Source organism: Tamandua tetradactyla, chromosome 20 (assembly GCF_023851605.1).
Source record: "Tamandua tetradactyla isolate mTamTet1 chromosome 20, mTamTet1.pri, whole genome shotgun sequence".
Taxonomy (NCBI): Eukaryota; Metazoa; Chordata; class Mammalia; order Pilosa; family Myrmecophagidae; genus Tamandua; species Tamandua tetradactyla.
Genome location: NC_135346.1, coordinates 62,304,382 through 62,325,759, shown reverse-complemented (window position 1 = coordinate 62,325,759; position 21,378 = coordinate 62,304,382). Strand labels below are relative to the sequence as shown.

Below are 21,378 nucleotides of genomic sequence, written 5' to 3'. Positions count from 1 at the left end.
AAGTGGAGCATTTCTATGCAACTTGGGGGTGCGGTATATTCAACAGCTAAATGGAACGGTTCACTCGGTCTGCTAACAACAGAGTTGGTCGGACGATTCTCGGCCACCCAGGGAAGAGTCGAATGCCCACACGACACATCATGGTCACTTCCAAGGACGTCTGCCCCCGGAGGCGGCCTGCCGAGCCCCCAGGCTTCCCCGGGCACACCCGCTCCACGTTCTCCTCCACCGCCCCGGCTGTTCCAGCCACCCAGTGAAAGGCACCAGAACCACACCAGGTTTCGGTCAGGTCCGGCGCGTGCTCTGGGCCGTATGCAAATAAGGCTGTTTTCAAGGTCTTGCCTGATTGGAGAAACCGCAGACCAGAACTGGCCAATGGAGCTACAAGGATGCAAAATGCCTTTACCCCATTGGTCATTTCTGCATGCTAAGCGGTACCCAATGGTACGGCTCGGGTTGTGCAACCTCTGATGTGTATAAAAGCCTGGCTCTAGGTGTTGTAAGTTTTTTCTTACCACGCGTTTTAAAGGCTATGTCCGGCCGCGGGAAGCAGGGAGGCAAGGCTCGGGCTAAGGCCAAAAGCCGCTCTTCTCGCGCGGGGCTGCAGTTTCCCGTGGGCCGCGTCTATCGCCTGCTCCGGAAGGGCAACTACTCGGAGCGCGTGGGCGCCGGCGCGCCCGTGTACCTGGCTGCGGTACTCGAGTACCTGACGGCCGAGATCCTGGAGCTGGCGGGCAACGCGGCCCGCGACAACAAGAAGACGCGCATCATCCCGCGCCACCTGCAGCTGGCCATCCGCAACGACGAGGAGCTCAACAAGCTGCTGGGCCGCGTGACCATCGCGCAGGGCGGCGTCCTGCCCAACATCCAGGCCGTGTTGCTGCCCAAGAAGACCGAGAGTCACCACAAGGCCAAGGGCAAGTGAGGGCCGCCCAGGCCGCGTGGCCTCCAGGCCCCAGAACCCAAAGGCTCTTTTCAGAGCCACTTAAATATCCAGCAGAAGAGCTGCTGAGATTTTTGTTGTTCGTCCTGTCCTTGTGTTGTTTTCTTGTGGGTAAGCTGTGAGTGAACAGCGGCACATCACGTGGTTCACGAAATAAAAGAGATAGTGAACATCCCTCCCCCAAAACCGGAAGTTTTGTTTTGAGCCGCAATGTCATCATCCATTTTACAGAAGATAAAACCAGACTTAAGAGATGTGATGCCTTGCCTCAGCTTGAGACCGACCATGTTGGGTATCTCTGTTGACACTTCGTTATAGTCAGTCTTTTCACTACTAATAGTTATTACAGTGCGGGCCAGGTGCTGTGCGAGATGGTTTCCCACCGAATCCTCAATTCTTATTATGCCTTAGAGCAGGGGTACCCTAGGCCCAATTTTAATGATGAGAAACAGTCCGAGTGGTAAGTTGCTAAAGGCCACAGAACTGGATGGGTCTGGAGCAAGCCCCTGGGTTCCGGCTTTGGGAGTTGAGACCTGGCCTCTTGACCACCACCTTCTAGCAGTGACATACCTCAGCTGTGCACATGAGTGGGCCCTTTTTCACAGGCTCCAGCTTTCCAGCAGGTGACTTACTCCAATTCCTTTGAAAAATGTCAGGTTTGAATTAGACTCTTAAGCATCTAAGGGAGGTGGCAGAGATTCTTCACCTGGATTAATTCAATCACTCTGAATTTAGACCGGGAAAAATGACATCTTTATTTGCATTAACTAGGTTTAATTTAGCATTTCTTTTCAGTACAAAAGGCAACAAACCACAGTACTTAACAGGAGGACCTGTGACACCAAATATTTTCGTGGATACCCTTTGTGCTCATTGCTATTTCAAAATTATGGTAGTGATTAGATGCTAATAGAGAAGGTATTTATTATAAATGCCATTTAAAAAATATTCTGACACTAACAAGATTTGTTGCCTTTGTAGGCCTATGTGTTTTATTAATTTAAAAATAGGATTTTAAGAGAAGGTCCAGTTTTAGTCTTCCTTGTCCTAAGGTGTCCAACTGTCTTTTAAGACTTCATGAAAGTCGGTGGTTACAGGTCCTTGAATTCGTGTTTTTTTTTTTTAATGCTATTAATAGGTACACATAACACTTCTGGTACTTATATCTTGCAACTCAAATTATGATCTGTGATCATAGGCATCATCTGGGAGCTTGTTAAAAAATGCAGAGGTTCAGGCCCCACCCCGGGACGGTTGAATCAGTCTTCATTTTGACAAGATCTCCAGGTGGTTCCTTTGCAAATTCAAGTTTTTAAAGTGCTGGGCTAATTTATTTTGACCCCATGAAAAATTCAGCACAAAGACATTTTGGGCAAGTTCCAGAATTCAGTAAATGTTTTCTTCCTCAGTCAGATTTGTCTTTCTCATCTCCCTGTAGGAGCCAAAGCTGTGCCAGATTTAAAAAAAAAAAAAAAAAGGAACTTGGTGTGGAGCATTTTATGTGAAAGGATTGTTGCAAAGGGAGAAAGGGCTATTGCAATAGAGAGGCCGTCGCAGTGGGAGAATGTTCTGACGATAGGTCCGCGAGCACCTCAAGAGCTAGGCAAAAGAAAGTCTTTCTTTGACAGAGAGGAAAGAGCCTCTGTGCTCTGTCAGGTGAAGGCAATTGGGACGAAAGGTTGGCATGACAGCAGATCCGAGGCCATTTTATGCTGAAGCAGTTTATTTCCTGGGAGGTGGCCTTAAAATCTAGGGGCCTGGAGGGAGAGAAACTTAAATGTTTGGTTAGCATTCTGTTCTGATCCATCAGTGAGAACCAGTAGTTCAGCTTGTTAATGATGAGGCTAAGAAGGGGACTCTGGAGGATCTGTGTCCAGCCTTGTCAGAGGTAAATAAGGGGGTGGGGTGGGGTCCTCCGTGAATCTTATCTAAGTCAAATGGGGAAGGGAATTCTTCGTAGTACACCATTTTCTGGAACACAAAAGGTGGTGGGATTTCTTAACCTTTGCTTTTTCCAGGATCACAGGGCTCAGGTAAAAACTTAACACTGTCAGCTCCTACCAGTTTGGCAAAAGATTTCCAGTAGGAAGCCAACTACCCACATCCTGTCTGGACCATTTCATGCAAACTGTTCATCATTCCCAGTCTCCCCTGAAAACAGCGGAGCCTTGCTATCAAAGGTGGCAGAGCTGGGCGGGATGCTTGGTCCAATGGGGAAGTCAGGTGTCACCACCAGGCCTTTGTGCCATGCAAGGAGCTGCCGAAGTTTCTGAAAAGAGGCCTGCAGCTCCCTCCACTTGGTTTGCAATTGACCACCTAAGAGGAGGCCACCCGAGTTAAGGGACTGGGGTGGGGAGGGTGGGTGGCCTCCTCCCAGCAGTGTTTCCCTCGGTCACATCAAGCTGGAAGCCAAATCTGAGGCATAATGGTAAGATTCCAGTTACTGTCACCTTTCCCACCCACTAGAATATGAACTTCAAGAGGACAGATGTTTTGTCTTTTTGTTCACAGCTGTATCCCTAAATGTGTTTGGCAAATGCTAGGCTCTTGATAATTATATATAGAAAGAATGAATGAATGAGTGAAGGGGGGGAAAAACCCTCGTGATTATCCCATTCTTCCATTTACTCAACAGATTTTTATATGTATCAGCAGGTGTGGGGCCTTGGGTTCAGCCGAGTGAGGAAACAAGGATGAGAAGAATCCCCTCACAGTGAGGCAGATAAATGAGAGTTCCAGAGGGAGAGCTGATAATGTTAAAGGTAAATGGGCAATATAGCACATTGAGGCCCATCCTGTGGGTTGTGGGCCATAGGAAAAAATCCAAGTACGGGATCCAGGTTGGATGTGGAAGAGAATAGGGCATCTTTCAAGAGGATGGAATCCTAGGAAGGGTGGCAATGGGTAGTAATTATGTGGACTGAAGGATTCTCTTTTGGGGTGTTTCTGTTTATGGAAAAGTTGAACAAGAGAGAAATTGTCAACTCAGGGCACAGAAAATGCAACGACCAGTGCCATCATCCTTTTTGCCTGGCTCAGTGGTATCGGTGGCCCTGTGTTAGGAGTCACCCTGCTGTGGTTTACACAGCGGATGATCTTGTAGTTCCAGGCTAATCCCACATCCTACTGATAAATGTGGCTTCTTGTGCTTGGGCCTGAGCAAGAGAACACCAGATGTTCTGGCCTGATTGTCTCCTCTATCTTGACAGTTGATTTTCTGCCCAATACATTGACATTTCTGTTTCCCTGTGGGTGTATTTGTTTAATGGAATGTTTACCCTTGATCTCAAGCGAAGGCAGATTGAGGATGCTGAGGTTGAAAGACTTCATACAGCACTGAAATCATCAAGGCAGTCGTCACCATTAGGCACTCAACTGGCTTCCCTGGTGACACATCAGTGTGCCATCTGTTTTCATTTAATACACAAGTAACCGCCACAGTTTTGTGCATTTTAGTGTTTCTAGTCATTTCCTTGAGACCACATGAGCACCTGTCCCGCCACAAGTCTTGCTTGTCCCATCCCTGGGCAACTCAGTTCTCTCCTTGAACATTTGCAGTCCCAGATACTGCAACACTCCCTCTGTCTTTGTCTCAAACGTGTTTTGATAACAGTATTGTTCACTGAAGAAACTCAGAACAAAGAGGGGACTTGTATTTTCCTGGCAGATTGCTAAAGGTCTTAGGTAATGATTCCCAACACTAACAGGTCTCTGAGATCTTTTTTGAAGTACACATCTTGTGTTGGTCTGAAGGCTACTTAACATAGGAATTGTTTAAAAGGACAGACTTTCATCTATCAGAAATGGCTATAGGTTCCCAGACTGGAATTTGATGAGAGAAGGAATCCAAAGGGATGTAGCTGGGCTGGACATTGATATATCCCAGAAAGCTACAACCTCTAACAGATAAATAGTGTTAAATTCCAGTTAGAAGCACTTTGTATAAAGGCAAAGGGTAATCATCTACATTCTGGCTGCATGTAAGGTTTAGCCACTTGAAGAATTATTCTGAAGAATAAACCACCTAAGAGGACAGCTCAGTTCGATAGGCAGGCAGATCCCACTATTGTGAAATACAGATGAATTCTCTGGAAGATGGTGGGAGTGGGGGGCACACCTCCCCTCTTCAGAGATGGTGGATGAGGGGGTGCTTAGACAAGGAGCCCAAAAGACCTGTGTGGAATAGGGTAGTTACAATGAACCAACCATTCTGTAAATTTCTCCAAGCTTATCTCTGGATTATGGAATTGCTGTGAGTTGGGAGTTTGAAGCTATATGCACCCCCCAAAGAACATGTTCTTAAAGTTTATCCGTCCCGTGGGTGCGAACTCATTGTGAGTGGACCTCAGTCAGGATGGGTCTCAGTCCTATTACTGGAGTCTTTTTTTTTTTTTTAACATGGGCAGGCACCAGAAATCGAACCCGGGTCTCCGGCTCGGCAGGTGAGAGTTCTGCCTGCTGAGGCACCATGGCCCGCCCTGGAGTCCTTTTTAAGGGAATAAAATTCAGAGAGAGAGAGAGAAAATCACAGGAAGCTAGATGCTGAAACAGAACCTGGAACAGAAGGGAGAGATCTTCTGCCTTGCCAGCAGCCAGCCCCAGAACACAACAGTCAGCAGAGACAAAGCATAGCCTTGGTGATGCCTTGATTTGGACATTTTTTTCTGGCTACCAAACCATGAGTGAATCAATTGCCATCATTTAACCTGGCCCATTTCATGGTATCTGCTTAAGCAGCCCAGGAAACTACAGCACTGCATATGCTTTTCAATAAACAAAATGCTATAAAAAAGGTGACCATATAATTTATAGTCCCAGTCAAGGATACTTTTGAGAATGAAAATTAGTATTTTAGTAATTACTAGTAACTCAATACACCAATAAGTAATAGTAATTATTAATAATATAGTGATTAATTAGCAGATAACTGATCACAAAGGGACAACCAGTGTGAGCTGGGAATATACGCATCAAAACCAAATGTAAAGTCTCCCCCAGCTAAAACCCTACCCAGTGTACCGATCTGGTTTTCCACAAGGGCAAGTTCAAAAGACCCAACAAGGGTCTTGGACATTTTCTTCTCCATGTTCATTGAAGCAAAAACTTTCGTGGGTACAATTAAAAAAAAAAAACACCAAGGACTCTAGTCAACAAGGAATGGTACTTGTCCCATTTATCTGCTCTTTCACTTGGTTCAGATACAGATGCTTATTCTTGACTTTTATAACATCACTATATCCTGGCCAGTCCAGGACCCCTGTGGTGGTTTGAAGCTGTGTGTATCCCAGATAAAGACAGCCTTAATGTTAACCCAATCATGTGGGACTGAACACATTATAAGTAGGACCTTTTGGTGAGCTCACTTCTGTTAAGCTGTGTTTTAGTTTGCTAAAGCTGTCAGAATGCAATTTATCAGAAACGGAACAGCTTTTATAAAGAGAATTTATTGAGTTGCAAATTTACAGTTCTGAGGCCATGAAAGTGTCCAAATTTGGGCACCAACAAGAGGTTACCTTTACTGAAGAAAGGGTGATGCTGTCTGGAACACCTCTGTCAGCTGGGAAGGCATGTAGCAATGTCTGCTACTTTTCTCTATTGTCTTCTTCAAATGGCTTTCCTAGGGATGTTTTCTTTCGGCATCACCAAAGGTTTCTGGCTCTGTGGGCTCTGTCAAGCACTGAAGCTTTTTCCAAAATGGTTCCCTCTTAAATGGCGCCAGTAAGCAACCCCACCTTTAACTGATGGAAATACATCTCCATGGAAACAATCAAAAAGCTCCCACCCAGCAATACTGAATCAAGGTTAAAGAACTTGGCTTTTCTGGGGTACACAACAGTTTCAAACTGGCACAAGGCATATCCCACCTCAATCAGGGTGGGTCTTGTCCTATTAACGGGGTCCTTTATAAGAGAATGAAATTTAGACAGAGAGAGAAAAAGCCACAGATGGAGTAGCCAGAAACTGAGAATCAACGGAACTGGAAGAGAAGCGGGAGAGAGACCAACAGACACCACCATGTGCATTGTCATATGACAAACTAAGGAGCAAGGATCAGTGGCAGCCAGCCACAGAATGCCACCGAGTTCAGTGAGAAAGCATTGCCTGATGATGCCTTGATTTGGACTTGCTTTCAGCCTTAAAGCCATAATTAATATACATTGTTTAAGCTAACTCATTGCACAGTATTTGCTTAAGCTGCCAGAAAATGAAAAAAAAAAAAACAAAAACAAAACCTATAACCAAGCATGTATTAGTTAGGGTTCTCTAGAGAAACAGAATCAACAGGGAATACTTGCAAATATAAAATTTATAAAAGTGTCTCACGTGACCGCAGGAATGCAGAGTCCAAAATCCACAGGGCAAGCTGCGAAGCCGATGACTCCGATGGATGGTCTGGATGAACTCCACAGGAGAGGCTCACCAGCCAAAGCAGGAATGGGACCTGTCTTCTCTGAGTCCTCCTTAAAAGGCTTCCCATGATTGCATTTAGCATCACTAATTGCAGAAGACACTCCCCTTTGGCTGATTACAAATGGAATCAGCTGTGGATGCAGCTGACGTGATCATGACCTAATCCTATGAAATGTCCTCATTGCAACAGACACGCCAGCGCTTGTCCAATCAGATAAACAGGTACCACAACTTGGGAAAGTTGACACATGTCCCTAACCATGACAAAGCACTCTAATTCTTTATAGAGCACCTTCTTCTATTAGTTTTCTTTTTATTATTTGTTTATGCCTGGCTACCAGTATAGAGTGAGATCTATGACAGCAGGAATTTTGTCATATTCATCTAGAACAGTACTTAGGGTATAGTTAAGGCTTGATAAATATTTGTGGGATGAATGCATTTTGTTATTGAATATTAGCTCCTGAAATCAGGAAGTATCTTCTTTCATTCACAATTGTATCACTGGTGCTTAAAATAGTGATAATAAACATTTGTTGAATCAATGAACACATTTTCTAGAAGTGATTGGGAACAAGGGAAAAATAATCATGAGAGAGACCTCATGAAATCTGCATTTGATTTGAAATATTCCGTGTGGTGAATTGAAACTCTATGTACCCCAGGAAAAGCATGTTCTTAAAGTTAATCCATTTCTGTGGATGTGGACACATTGTAAATGGATTTTTTTTAAGTAGGAGCTTTTGATCAGGCTACTTTAGTTAAGGCGAGACCCACTTCATTCAGGATGGCTGTTAACTCTATTACCAGAGTCCTTAATAAAAAGGATGAGAGAAAGTCATGGAAGCAAGAAGCTGAGAGCAATGAAACCTGGAAGAGAAGGGAGAGACCAGCAGACACCACCATGTGCCTTGCCATGTGGTAGACGAGTGAAGGATCCCTGGCAACCAGCCTTTGTAAAGAAAGTATTGCTTTGATGATGTCTTGGTTTGGACATTCTCATGGCCTCAAACTGTAAGCTAATACATTTCCATTGTTAAAAGCCAACTTATTTCATAGTATCTGCTTTGAGTAGCCCAGCAAACTAAGACACTCTGGAAGCAACTTGGAGATATAATTTATTGGATTAGAATTATACTGTATCACGGAAGCTGAGCACATCACCATATAAAACAAAATCCAGATTCTGGTTGCAAGATTAAAGTAAACAATGATATTGATGGGAGAGGTTGAAGAATGTGTTATGGTTTTTTTATTTTCCATATCATTGTACATGTTATCTTTAATTTTGGGGTTTTTACTTTTTTACTGTGAAATACATATACAAAAAAGCAATAAATTTCCAAGTGCATTTTAACAAGTAGTTATAGAATAGATTTTAAAGTTTGGTATGCGTTACAGTTCCACAATTTTTCTTGCTGCAAGATACTGGAGACCAATAGAAATATCAATATAATGATTCAGCAGTAATACTCATTTGTTAAATCCTATTTTCTCTATTATACTCCTCTTTCTCTTTAAATAACATATATATATAAAAGCAATAAATTTCAAAGAACATTGCAACAATTAGTTGTAGAACAGATTTCAGAGTTTGGTATAGGTTATAATCCCACAATTTTAGATTTTTATTTCTAGCTGCTCTAAGGTGCCGGAGGTTAAAAGAAATATCAGTATGATTCGGCACGCATACTCATCTGTGAACCCAACCTGCTCTGTGTAACTGCACCGTCACCTTTGATCTTTCTCCCACTCTTGAGGGGTGCAGAATGTGTTTTGAGAAAGATGTTTACTTAATCCTTGAGATCAGGAGATAGGAAGTTAATAGTTCATTTACTCTTTTTTTTTTTAAATGAACTAGCTGGGGTTTTTTGCTGAAAATGACAAGTGGCTTGGGAAGAGAGAATGAAAACTTGATATTGTTTCTGGGAGGAATTTTCCAAGGAGAAGTAATTGGTTTTTGAAGGGGTCACCCCGGCGTAAGGCAGGAGAAATCCTAGATAGAGCCATGGGCTTTGTTTGTCCTTTTTAATTGTTGTTATTGTTTTTTTGGCTAGTTTCCCAGGTGGGTTTTATCAAAGGACATTGGTGCAAAAGACTTGAGGGCACTGACAGGAAGGAATCAGGTTCAACCAAACATGTATGAAACCCAGGTTGAGTAGGAGAATGAGTTCAAAGAGGGAAACTAGTGGAGTTTCCAGGATGAACTGAATTGGTTGTGTAATATTTCTAAGGCTCAAAAAAAAAAAAAAAAAACGAGTCAGTGGTTTCTGACATGAAGAGAATTTAGAAGCAAACTATATTGTTAATCCTGCATTCAAATTAGAATTGGGTAAAATTAGCATAAAAATGCTATTTTTGAGAACTAGAAGAGTGAGCAAGCTACTCTGGTTTAACAGATTTATCGATTGCTACCATATACCTGGCAGATAATAGCTGCTAGTAACTTACTGCTTTACTTTGCCCTGGGAACTGCTTTATATTCATCAAGTTCTCCCTATTTTATAGAGGAATCAGGTTATATAACGTGGAAGCTAAAGAGCCAGGATTTGAATCTGGGGGTTTCTGATGTCTTTGTCCATGACACCCTGCTCTCTCCTTGATTTCAAACTCCACCTTCTTATCTAGTACTCCTTGTTTACTTCAATATGTTGCCTTCTAATTGTTACTTATTTTGTTAACCATCTGTGATGTCTTGAAGCTCTGTGTGCTCCAGGAAATATGATGTTCTTCTAACGCATTCCTGTGGGCGTGGACCCACTGTGCTGGGGCATTTTGATTAGGTTATTTCAATTGAGATGTGACCTACCTCATACAAGGTGGGTCTTAATCCTCTACTGGAGCCTTAATAAGAGGATAATAGACAGAAAAAAAGCTCTAGAGAAGCTAAGAGAGACAGAAGATAAAAGCAAGAAACACACAGAAGCTCAGAGAGAAAGCCACTGAAGGCAGATGCTGGAAGCAATGAAACTTGGGAGAAAATATGTTTCATTGCTTCAGATGTTGCCATATGCCTTGCTGTCGGACAGAAGGGCACAAGTTCACTGGTAGCTGTCTTTGGGGAGAAGGTATCATCCTGTAGATGCCATAATTTGGACATTTTCATGGCCTTAACACAGTAAACTTGTAAGCTAATAAATCCCCATTGTTAAAAACCAGTCCATTTTTGGTATATTGCATTTCCTCAGCCTTAGCAAACCAAACACCATTCATTCATTTTTCCAACTATTCGGCATGTATTTATTGAGCAGTTATTACAGCTGCAGGCCCCTTTGTCGATGTTGGGGTAATATGGAACTGGAGAAAACCAGGAATGTGGTGAGGCATAATTAACAACTAGGCAGACAGTCTCAGCATGATGGAGTCGACACAGCAGGGCAAAGCAGTAGAACAGCAAAACCCAAGTATACACATACATTTTCTCCTGTGTCCTCAAGTGGGGAAGGTTTCACCCACAGGCAAAATAACAAATAATATATACTAATTTCGGGAGAGAGAGAAATCTGGACATGGAAAGCAAATGGCTGATTAAAATGAATAACCAAAATGTGGCAAACACACCCAATGGAGCATTATTCACCCATAAAGATGGAATGAAATGCTGATACCTCCTATAACATGAATGAGCCTTGATGCATCATGTTGAGTGAAATAAGCCAAACAAAAAAGGACAATAATTGTATGATATCACTAATATTAAATAGTTAGAAAAGGCAAACTCATAGAGTCAGAATCCAGAATATACCAGGGTCAGTGTAAAGAATAGGGAATGTTTCAGTTTGCTAAAGCTATTGGAATGCAATATACCAGAAAAGGATTGGCTTTTATAAAGGGGATTTATTAAGTTATAAGTTATAATTCTAAGGCCGTGAAAATGTCCAAATTAAGGCAACAAAAAGAAGATGTCTTCACTAAACGAAGTCTGATGACTTCAGGAGTTTCTGTGTCACATGGGAAGGCACATGGCTACATCTGCTGTCCTTCTCTCTTGGCTTCTGGTTTCAAACAGCTCTCTCAGCTTCTGGTGTCTCCTGGGACATATCTTTCTGCATTTTGAAATGTCTGTACCTGTGTTGGCTCTGAGTTCTATGTTGCCTGTCTTTTATACTCTTCATGGAGGGCTCCAGTAAAAGGATTACTTGAATCGGGTGGGCCACATCTCCATGGGAAAAGCCTAATCAAAAGATCCCACCTATAATAAGTCTGCTTCCACAAGACTGGAGTAGAAGAACATGGCTTTTCTGTGGTACATAAGTGTTTCAAACCAGCACAAGGAGTTAAGGCTTAAAAGGTACAGTTTCTTTTGGGAACAATGGAAAAGAAATAAGAAGGGTGGAGTGGGACACAAATGATGTAAAACAAGGAATTAATTGCGAGCAAGGAAAAGAATGGCAGTGACTGGGGAGAAGGAGCCAATCAATTTCAGCACCCACCCAAGCCTAGGTATTCTGGGGTTAGCCAATAAAAATTATCAGGGTCTGTTCTAGTTTGCTAGCTGCCAGAACACGATATACCAAAAATACAACAGCTTTAAAAAAGAGGAATTTATTAAGTTGCAATTTTGCAGTTCTAAAGCTGTGAAAATGTCCAAATTAAAGCAAGGATATAGAAATGTCCAATCTAAGGCGTCCAGGTAAAGATACCTTGGTTCAAGAAGGTTGATGAAGTTTAGGATTTCCCTCTCAACTAGGAAAGGCACATGGCGAACATGGCAACATCTGCTAGCTTTCTCTCCAGGCTCCTTGTTTCATTAAGCAACCTGAGGGGTCTTTTCCTTCTTCATCTCCAAAAGTCTCTGGCTGCGTGGCCTCTTGTGGATCTATTGGCTCTCTCACTTTTCCTAAAATGTTTCCTCTTTTAAAGGAGTCCAGTAAACTAATCAAGACCCACCTGGAATGGGTGAGACACATCTCAGTGGAAACCATCTAATCTAAAGTTACCACCCACAACTGGGTGGGCCACATCTCCATGGATAATCAAAAATCCATGATTCAGCCAAGAAAATGTCTCAATTACAACAAGTCTATAGAAATGTCCAATCAAAGGCATCCAGGGAAAGACGTCTTGGTTCAAGAAGGCCAGTGAAATTCAAGGTTTCTCTCTAGTGAGAAGGCACATGGTAAACACAGTCACAGTTTCTGTCTCATCTGGAAAGGCACGTGATGAACACGGTCAGTGCTCCTCTCTCATCTGGAAGGGCATATGGTGAACATGGCATCATCTGCTAACTTCTTTTCTTGGCTTCCTATTTCATGAAGCTCCCCAGGAGGCACTTTCTTTCATCTCCAAAGGTCACTGTCTGGTAGACTCTGCTTCTTGTGGCTGCATTTTTCTCTGCTCTCTCAGAATCTCCTTCATTCTCCAAAATGTTTCCTCTTTTATAAGACTCCAGAAACTTCTTGAGACCCACCCAAATGGGTGGAGACATGTCATCACCTAATCCAGCTTAACAACCACTCTTGATTAAATCACATCTCCAGGGAGATGATCTGATTACAGTTTCAAACATACAGTATTGAATAGGGATTATTCTGCCATTTTACAAAATGGGGTTTTGATTAAAACATGGCTTTTCTAGGGTCCATATGTCCTTTCAAATCAGCACAATGGGCAAAAGACATGACTAGACATTTTTTCAGAAGAGGAAATACATGTGGCTAAAAAGCAAATGAAAAGATGGTCATCTTCATTAGCTGTTAGGAAAATGCTAAACCAAACCACAATGAGATGTCATCTCAGACCTATAACAATGACTGCTACTAAATAATCAGGAAACTACAAACGTTGGAGAGGAAGTGGAGAAAATGGAACACTTGTGAGAATGTACAATGGTATAGCCACAGTGAAAGACAGTTTAGCGGTCCCTCAGAAAACTAAATATTGAGTTTACCTACAACCTGGCACTCGTACTACTCGGTATATACCCAGAAGATCTGAAAGCAGTGACACGAAAAGACATTTTCACACTGATAATCATAGTGGTATTATTCACATCTTTAAAAGATGGACACAATCTAAGTGTCCATCAACAGATGAATGGATAAACAAAATGCGGTAGATGTATATAGTGGAATATTATGTAGCAGTTAAGATGAAATGTGGTCCTGAAGCATGCAACAACATGGATGAACCTTGAAGACAAACAAGCCAGACACAAAAGGACAGACAGTGTATAATTTCACTAATATGAACCACCTAGAAAATGTAAACTCAGAGTCTTAAAACGTAGAAGACAGACCGAAGCAGAGTAGGGCGATTGGTTACCTAATATGTACAAATTTATTAATGAGGTTGATCTTAAATGTTTGGGAATGGATAAAGGTGGTGGTAGTACATTATTGGGTTTATAAATAGTAGTGCATAGTGAAGGTGAATATGAATAAAATGGGTTATCTAAAGTCATGATCTCACCAATTAACACTACAAATATAAATAAGTTCTTACATGAACTACTTCAAATGTATGACACTTGTACAAAGAGTTAGTAACAGAGTGGTATATGGGAAAAATTACCTATTGCACACTATGAACTATAAAAAAAGCAATACTTTACTAGTATCTCATCAATAGTAAGGGTATATAATGAGGAGATAAGGGATATGCGCTGTTTTGGGTTTTCTTTTATATGTAGAGAGGTGTATCTGTTTTTTCCTCCTCTTTGGAGCAATGAAATTGTCTAGAATTGAGGAGAATCATGATACAACAAAGTGAGGATGCTGTGGACACTGGGGCTGGACACTTTGGATAGAATATATAGTATGTGAATATATCTCAACAAAAACCACAGAATCAAAAATAAATAAACAAACAAACAAAAGTAAATTTAAAAAAAATCCATGATTCTATGTGTGTTTTATCCTCTTTTATAAGAGGACTCCAATAAAAGGATTAAATCCCATCTTGAATGGAGCGGGTCACATCTCAATTGAAATAATCTATGTACATAACAGCTTCCAAATACCACAACCACCTTATTCATACCTCTTCCATTGGTTGCCTTTTTGTAGTGCTTGAAGGATCCCCAGCCATCGGTGTTTTGGTCACGAGCTTGATGGCAGTCACCAGGGCTGCTAGGAAATGCTATTGCGCTCCAGCAACGTGACCTTAGTCTTGTCTTTGAGCTCCTTCACCAAGGATCCTGAAGCTTACACTTGCTGGTGATGGTGGTGGGACCATGACCTCGTCTTGCCCAGGCCTGCTGGAGCAGTAGGCAGAGTGTGGTCTCAGACATGACCACAGATCTGAAGGTTCTGTACAAAAGACAATGATGGAAATCACCTACTTACCCCACTGCCCACTGTGGGCAACACCACCTATGGCAGCTATTCTTTGTCCGCAAAGAATCAGCACGAGAAGAAAAAAAACCCTTGATACAAAGTCAGAAAGCAATGAAGTCTCTCTCCCAAGAGAGAGGCAGAGCCTCGAGTTTATTTTCTGCTAGCTGTTTATTGGGTAAAGGGGCCATTTGGACCTAAGCTATCCATTGAATACCAATCTGCCTTGAGGATGTATCTTTAATTTTAAGAACAAAGCAGGAGTTTTCCCATGAGTAGGAGGATATGTTCCAGATCAGCAAATGCCGCAGATAAGCAAAGCAGACAGATATGCAAGTAACACAATAAAGCAGACAAACATCGTAAGCTGTTTCCAGTTCTCATGTGACAGACAGACAAGTGCGGTGGTTTTTCACTGCTGGAAGGTGTGCAAACACAGAGCGAGCTTACAAACGCTTTAACCATATCCTTCCCACAGCCCCATGTGACAAACCTCAAGTTGGTGGTTTCATTTATTTTCCAAACTAGGAAAGATCAGTGCAACAATATTCCGATAAAACTGCATTCATGATGAGGGGACTCATTCTCCCTTTTTTGCAAGGGTGTTGATTCTGGAGAAAATGGCATAATTATATATGCATTTACACATTTTGCCAGAAGTCCCCACACACAGTGATAGCATAGCACGAGTTCTGTAAAGGGTGGGTGGGGCTTACACCTATCTTTCCTAGTGGATTAGTGACGCTCAGTTCTTAGGGGAACAGAAAAGAGTCATAAGCCATCATTTACTGCTCTTCTGTCTTTTGAGTTTGAGGTTAGATTCAGGAACAACACTAAGAGGTAAAAGCTTTGGTTGAAAGATGTAAGTCACATTTTGTACTCTTCCCATCAGAATAATTTGGGATTTGACATCTTGGAGTCTTCTGGAGGGGTCTTTGCTGAGTGGATGCTCCTTTGAATTCTGTGATTAGACGACAGCACACTCTGGGGTTTAAAGGGATCTCACCTGAGGGGTCCCTAGCTGTGTTAGAACACATGGCACTGGGCTCAAGCTCCCTTCCGCTCAGGGCTCTGCAGTCCTGTCTTCAAGGCGGGTGACTGGTGCCTCATGAGGCTGCGGTGATGGAGTTCATCTATGACCTTGCTCTCTCCCTCACTAAGCTTGAGCAGAGCAGGATTATATATCCTGACAGAGCCTTGCCATTACTTAGCACTCAAAACCTGTTTGCCAACTTGCAGTGAATAAGGAGAGGAGGTCCACGCTTTCTCAAACCTGTTCAATTGCCATTGACTTCTCAAGTTCCACACAGGCACTGCGGGTTGATGGTCCTAAAATGTAACAAATTATGGGGAGATGTGATATTTCTAAAAGGCAACTAAAGAACAACGTGTCAGTAAAAGTGACCTGATAACACTTTAGCTTTTTATATTTTTTTGCCTTGACCTGGGTCTTAGGTTGGGTTTCCTGGGACAGAGGGCCTGAGGCTGAGATGAGTGTGCGTGGGTTTACTGGGGATGCTGTGAAACACCTTCCATGAGAGTGTGAGGGCAACAGGGTGGACTGGGTGGGGTTTGAGCTTTGATGCAGCCACAGCAAAGGTCTCAGCCCATCCCCAGGGGAGCTCTGGAGCTGGAACGGTCTGCAAAGCTATCCTAAATCGTGGATTCCACTGCAATTTAACACACACCTAAAAGTTCATATAACACCACTTCCTTTCTACATTTTAAGATCTTTTTTCTATTCTATTTTGTGAGAAAATGCTGGCCAAGAGCCACTAAATGTCTTTCACAAACCACTAATGGGTTACTATACACAGTTTAGAAAATTCTCCAGTGAGGGCCTGACCAGTTTGGATTGCTAGAACACTTAGGCTCCAGTCTCGTCGTTTCTCCCCAAACTTGGTTTTGCTAGTCTAAGTGCCAGAATAAGTCCTCAAATACCGTTCAGAAGAAGGGGTAGAGGGCAAAATCCATGGAGGCCAAGGCCCAACTTCCCTGGTTTCCATACTAGTGCCCTTAACCTTTGGCCTTCACCACCATCGTCTGAGGATCGTGTGCTTTCTCCCCATTTGCAGATGAGAAGGCTGGAGGCTCAGGGGCTTAAGCAAAGCACTCAGCTTCCTATGACTGGGAAGCTGCAGACCCAGCACTGGAGCCTTTAACTTCCCCACTCCCCTCTGCTGTCTTTTCCCAAAGACCAGGTGCCTCCTCTGAAAAATGGGCATGATAGAGCCTCTCCCTCAGCAGGGCCTTTGAGGAAACAAGGAGTTAAAGGCTCGGCAAGCATTCTCTGGGCCACGGACAGACATGCAGGCTGTTGTTACCCGGCCTACTGCCTTCTGCCATTCCTGTCACATGGAATGCCTTGCCCTGCCAACTCTTTGATTTATTTTTGTATTCTCATTCTCACCCCCACCCCAAGAGCCCCTTAGGACCCTTAATAAACATCTTGGTGGTGATAGTTGGACAGAGAAAAGCAACTAACAACTAAAATATGCTCTCTATTGTATGAATATGCTGTCTGTTGTACGTAGCAATTAGAATATGTTTTCTGTTGTATGGTGTCCAGTTCCTTGAAAACTTCCCAGATAAGTGACTGAATAGTTTCCAGCCCCGGCTCCCAGAAATGCACTCAGATCACTGTATTAGTAGGGTTCTACAGAGAACTGAAATGCAGGCTATATGCAGGATAAATATGTGTGCATGTATATGTGCATGTACAAAAAGAGATTATGTACATATGTTTATAAAGAGATTTATTATAGTAATTGACTCATGCGACTATGAGCAGAACACAAGTTGGAAACTCAGTGAAGGTAATACTGAATTCTCCAAGGGAAGTGGACTGGCTGAAGTAGAGATAGAAATTCTTCTTTCTGATTGCTGCCTAAATGAAGCGGCTGAAATCCTTCATTCTCTCTTTAAGGCTTCTTACTGATTGGATGAGGACCTTCTCTCATTGCTGAAGGGAATCTCCTTTCATGATTGTAGAGGTCATCAGCCACAGAAGCAATCACTTCCTAGTGACTTACATCCATCTATGAAGTGCCCTTAAAGTAGCAATGAGGCCAGTGCTGGCTTGGCCAAACAGCTGGACACCGTAACCTAGCTAAGTGGACAGAAGAAATCGACCATCACGTGAGCCTACAAAGCCGTTGTGGTTGACCCTCATCCTCCGGTGCCACAGGCTGACCAAGGATCTTTCTGATCTAGGTTTTGTTTCATTCCTCATTCATTTATACACGCAGGTAATGCCTGCCTCATAAACACTTGTTAAGGTAGTGAGTGACCAACTCCTCCATGTTCTCCTCATCTTAGCAGATGACAAAGCCTTTCTTCCCACCCTCAAAGCTTGTTAAAAATGCAAATTCCTGCCCCATCCCCCAAAAGCCAAAAGTGCCTGGAAAAGAGCACGTTCTTATGAAATGGTGACTATTTCATGTGCATCTTGGTTTGCAGAAATGATTCCAAATTCCAAAAAGTGAGTGCAAGGAGAATGGTAGGGAAGAAAGGAACAGGGAAGGCACAGAGAAGGAAAGTTACTGAAGAAAACCTTGGTTTTTTATGGATCTCAATCACAAGCCCGTGCATCTGAGGTCAGTCTAGGGACAAAAAGCCTGGGACATTGTATCAGGTAAAAAGTCAGTGACCATTGCAGATGAATGCACAACAATAAGAGATAGGGACGAGGAGATATCTGTCAGTTTTTGGACACATATTTGACTATTACATGCCAGTTATGGTGCTAAAGGTTTCCCAAGCCTTGTGGAGCTTGGAATTGAGAGAGGGGTACACAAAGCAGCTAGGTCCCCTGAGACTGGCTGGGGCCAGGGAATAATGAAGAAACTCCCCTCCTGCCCCCACCCCACCCCCCAAAATGTTTACATTCCAATTCCTAGAACCTGTGCCTTTTATCTGATAACAGGCACCTTGCAGATGTGATACAGTTAAGGATCCTGAGATGGGAAGATGATTATCTGGGTGGCACCTAAAGGTAGCCACAGAGGGCCTTGTAAGAGAGAGGTAGGTTGTCAATGACAGAGAAAATGCTGGAATAGGCAAGGGATGGATTCTTTCCTGGAGCCTCTAGGTAGAGCCAGCCCTGTGATACATTGAGTTTAGTCTCTTAATACTCAGTTTGGATTTCTGACCTCCAGAACTGTTAGAGAATATATTTGGGTTGTTTTAAGCCACGAAATTTATGATAATTTGTTAAAGCAGTGTGATAGACTGAATTATGGACCCTAACAAACACATGTTCCTAAGCTTAATCCCTATTCCTGGGTGAGTGAGCCCATTGTAAACAGGACCTCTTGAAGATGTTATTTTCGGTTAAGGGGTGGCCAAACTGAATGAGGGTGGGTCTTGGTCTGGATTATTGGAAGATTTATAAAGAGAACCAGGAAGTTATAGAAGTAAAAAAAGGAGAGGGCATTGCCATGTGATAGGAAACAGAATGCAAGCCAAGGAACCCCCAAAATTTCTGGCAACCAGCACCAGAACTCTATATTACCCAGGAAGAAATAAAGCCTTCTAGCTTCCAAAACTGTGAGACAATAAATTTCTGTTGATTAAGCCAACCCATTGGCATTTGTCATAGCAGCCTGACAAACTAACACAAGCATCAAAGAGGAAACTAATACCCCAGCCTTAACAAGGCAGGTCCACACCACAAGTGCCAGGAAACCACACGGGTAGAGAAGGGAAGCTGTCAATGGCTCAGCAGAGGGTGGTACCAACATTTTGATTATGCATTTCTCAACCAGGCATTTTGTCATTAATACTGATTATAAATTGGCTTCTAATTTCCAAATATGGATGGATTTAAAACCCTGCTTTGATAGCTGGGAGATAGGGTCTTGATCAGAAAAAAAAATCATCAAGAGTCAAAGCTTAACAGGTTACAAAGGCATCCAGGGGGATAGTACAGAGTGAGCTGCAAGGCAACAAAAGTGTTTATTTGGGGTCTTAGAATTGCAATTTGTGGAGCACAGATTCAATCCAAACTGTGTCCTATCTTTGGGCTTTCCAGCAAGGGTTTTTAAAGAAAGAGGAGATTTTATAAATTTTTTGAAAATAATTATAATTAATGGCTATTTGGGGTTCCAAATGTCCTTCAAGTTAGTTTACTGGTTTCCTTGTCTTGTAGTCGACTCGCGGCATCCGGGCCTCCTCAGAAACACTGCTGCCTTTGATTTCAAACACCTTGGCAGTTTGGATACCTGGCTCAGATGTGCATAAAAGTAGTAACTCCTGGATGGCCTCCCAATTCCATTTTAAATCTCTTTGTCACAATTACTCCATTTTATTTTATCTCTTTTCTCACTGTCAAGGAAGCTCCATGGATAAACTCGGTGTCAAAGAAAACACAATTTTGCCCAAACCATGAAATGGGAAAACTGTCTTTTGTACCTTGGTTTGAAGCTTGAGAAAAATTAGAGGCAGTGGTCTGGTCAGAATCAGAACCACCCTTCTGCTCAGACTCTGATCTCTCCCGAGGATGCCATTTTATTCTGCTATGTTCACTGGGCCTTTGCAACACTAGAGATGAAGAATGAAATTCATTTCCAATTAACAGCGATAGAAGCATCCACTATCATTAAACATACAGAAGCACACACACAGTAATTAATTTCTGGAGCAAAGCCAACATACCCAGCTTCTCAGAACACTTTGTCCCAGGATTTTCCAGAGAACAGAACAGATAGAATGAATATAGAAATATATGTAAAGAGATTTACTGTAAGGAACTGGCTTACTATGGTGGGGACTGACGTCTGAAATCTATAGATCAGCTCAGTGGACTGGAAACTCAGGCAGGAGCTGACGCTGCAGTCTTGAGGCAGAATTTGTTTTTTTCTAAAGGCCAATTTTTGTTCTAAAGGCCTTCAACTGATTGGATCAGGTCTTATCAAATTACTCTCCTTGTAGAGAGTGTAGATGTTCCAACCCTGTGAAAAACCACCTTCACAAAACACCCAGCCAGGTTGACACCTAAGATTAACCAACACCACTGCTCTAGTTTGCAAGCTGCCAGAATGTGATACACTGAAAACAGAATGGCATATATATACACATTTTTTTTCATGGGCAGGCGCGAGGAATCGAACCCAGGTCTCTGGCAGGGCAGGTGAGAACTCCACCACTGAGCCATCATTGTCCATCCTGAGCGGCTTTTTAAAAAGGGGAATTTATTAAGTTGTAGGTTTACAGTTCCTAAGCCTGTGAAAATGTCCTAATTAAAGCAAGTCTATAAAAAAGTCCAAATTAAGGCACCAACAAGAGGTTACCTTCACTCAAAAGAGGCCGATGACATTCAGGGTTTCTCTCTCAACTGGAAAGGCGCATGGCGAACATAGCAACATCTGCTAGCTTTCTCTCCAGGCTTCTTGTTTCATGAAGCTCCCCCAGGGGTGTGCCTTCTTCATCTCCAAAGGTCTCTGGCTGTGAGGGCTCTGGTGGCTCTGCTGCTCTCTCCAAGATGTTTCCTCTTTTAAAAGGATTCAATAAACTAATCAAGACCTACCTGGAATGGGTGGAGTCACATCTCCCTCTAATCAAAGGTTAATACCCAGAATTGGGTGTGTCACATCTCTGTGGGGATAATCTAATCACATTACTAACCTACTGATGGATAGGGATTAAAAGAAAGGGCTGCCTCCACAAGATGGATCAGTATTAAAACAGTTCTTCTAGGGTACATAATCTTTTCAAACCAGCACAACCACTGATAGGAACAAGATTTTTTAT

General features: G+C 42.6%; 1 protein-coding gene and 1 pseudogene across 2 annotated transcripts in view; one reads left to right on the top strand and one right to left on the bottom strand.

The window, feature by feature from the left end:
• Positions 1–480: 480 nt before the first annotated feature.
• On the top strand, positions 481–2,003 carry LOC143664236 (histone H2A type 3-like). The gene has a single exon (XM_077137901.1). The coding sequence runs from the start codon at positions 533–535 to the stop codon at positions 923–925; it is 393 nt and encodes a 130-aa protein (XP_076994016.1). The 5' UTR covers positions 481–532; the 3' UTR covers positions 926–2,003.
• Positions 2,004–7,913: 5,910 nt separating this feature from the next.
• Positions 7,914–21,378, bottom strand: part of LOC143664379 (uncharacterized) — a 28,058-nt pseudogene continuing 14,593 nt past the window's right edge. Inside the window, exon 4 of the transcript XR_013166406.1 lies at positions 7,914–20,169. The product of XR_013166406.1 is annotated as an uncharacterized LOC143664379 (transcript). The remainder of the gene's footprint in view (positions 20,170–21,378) is intronic.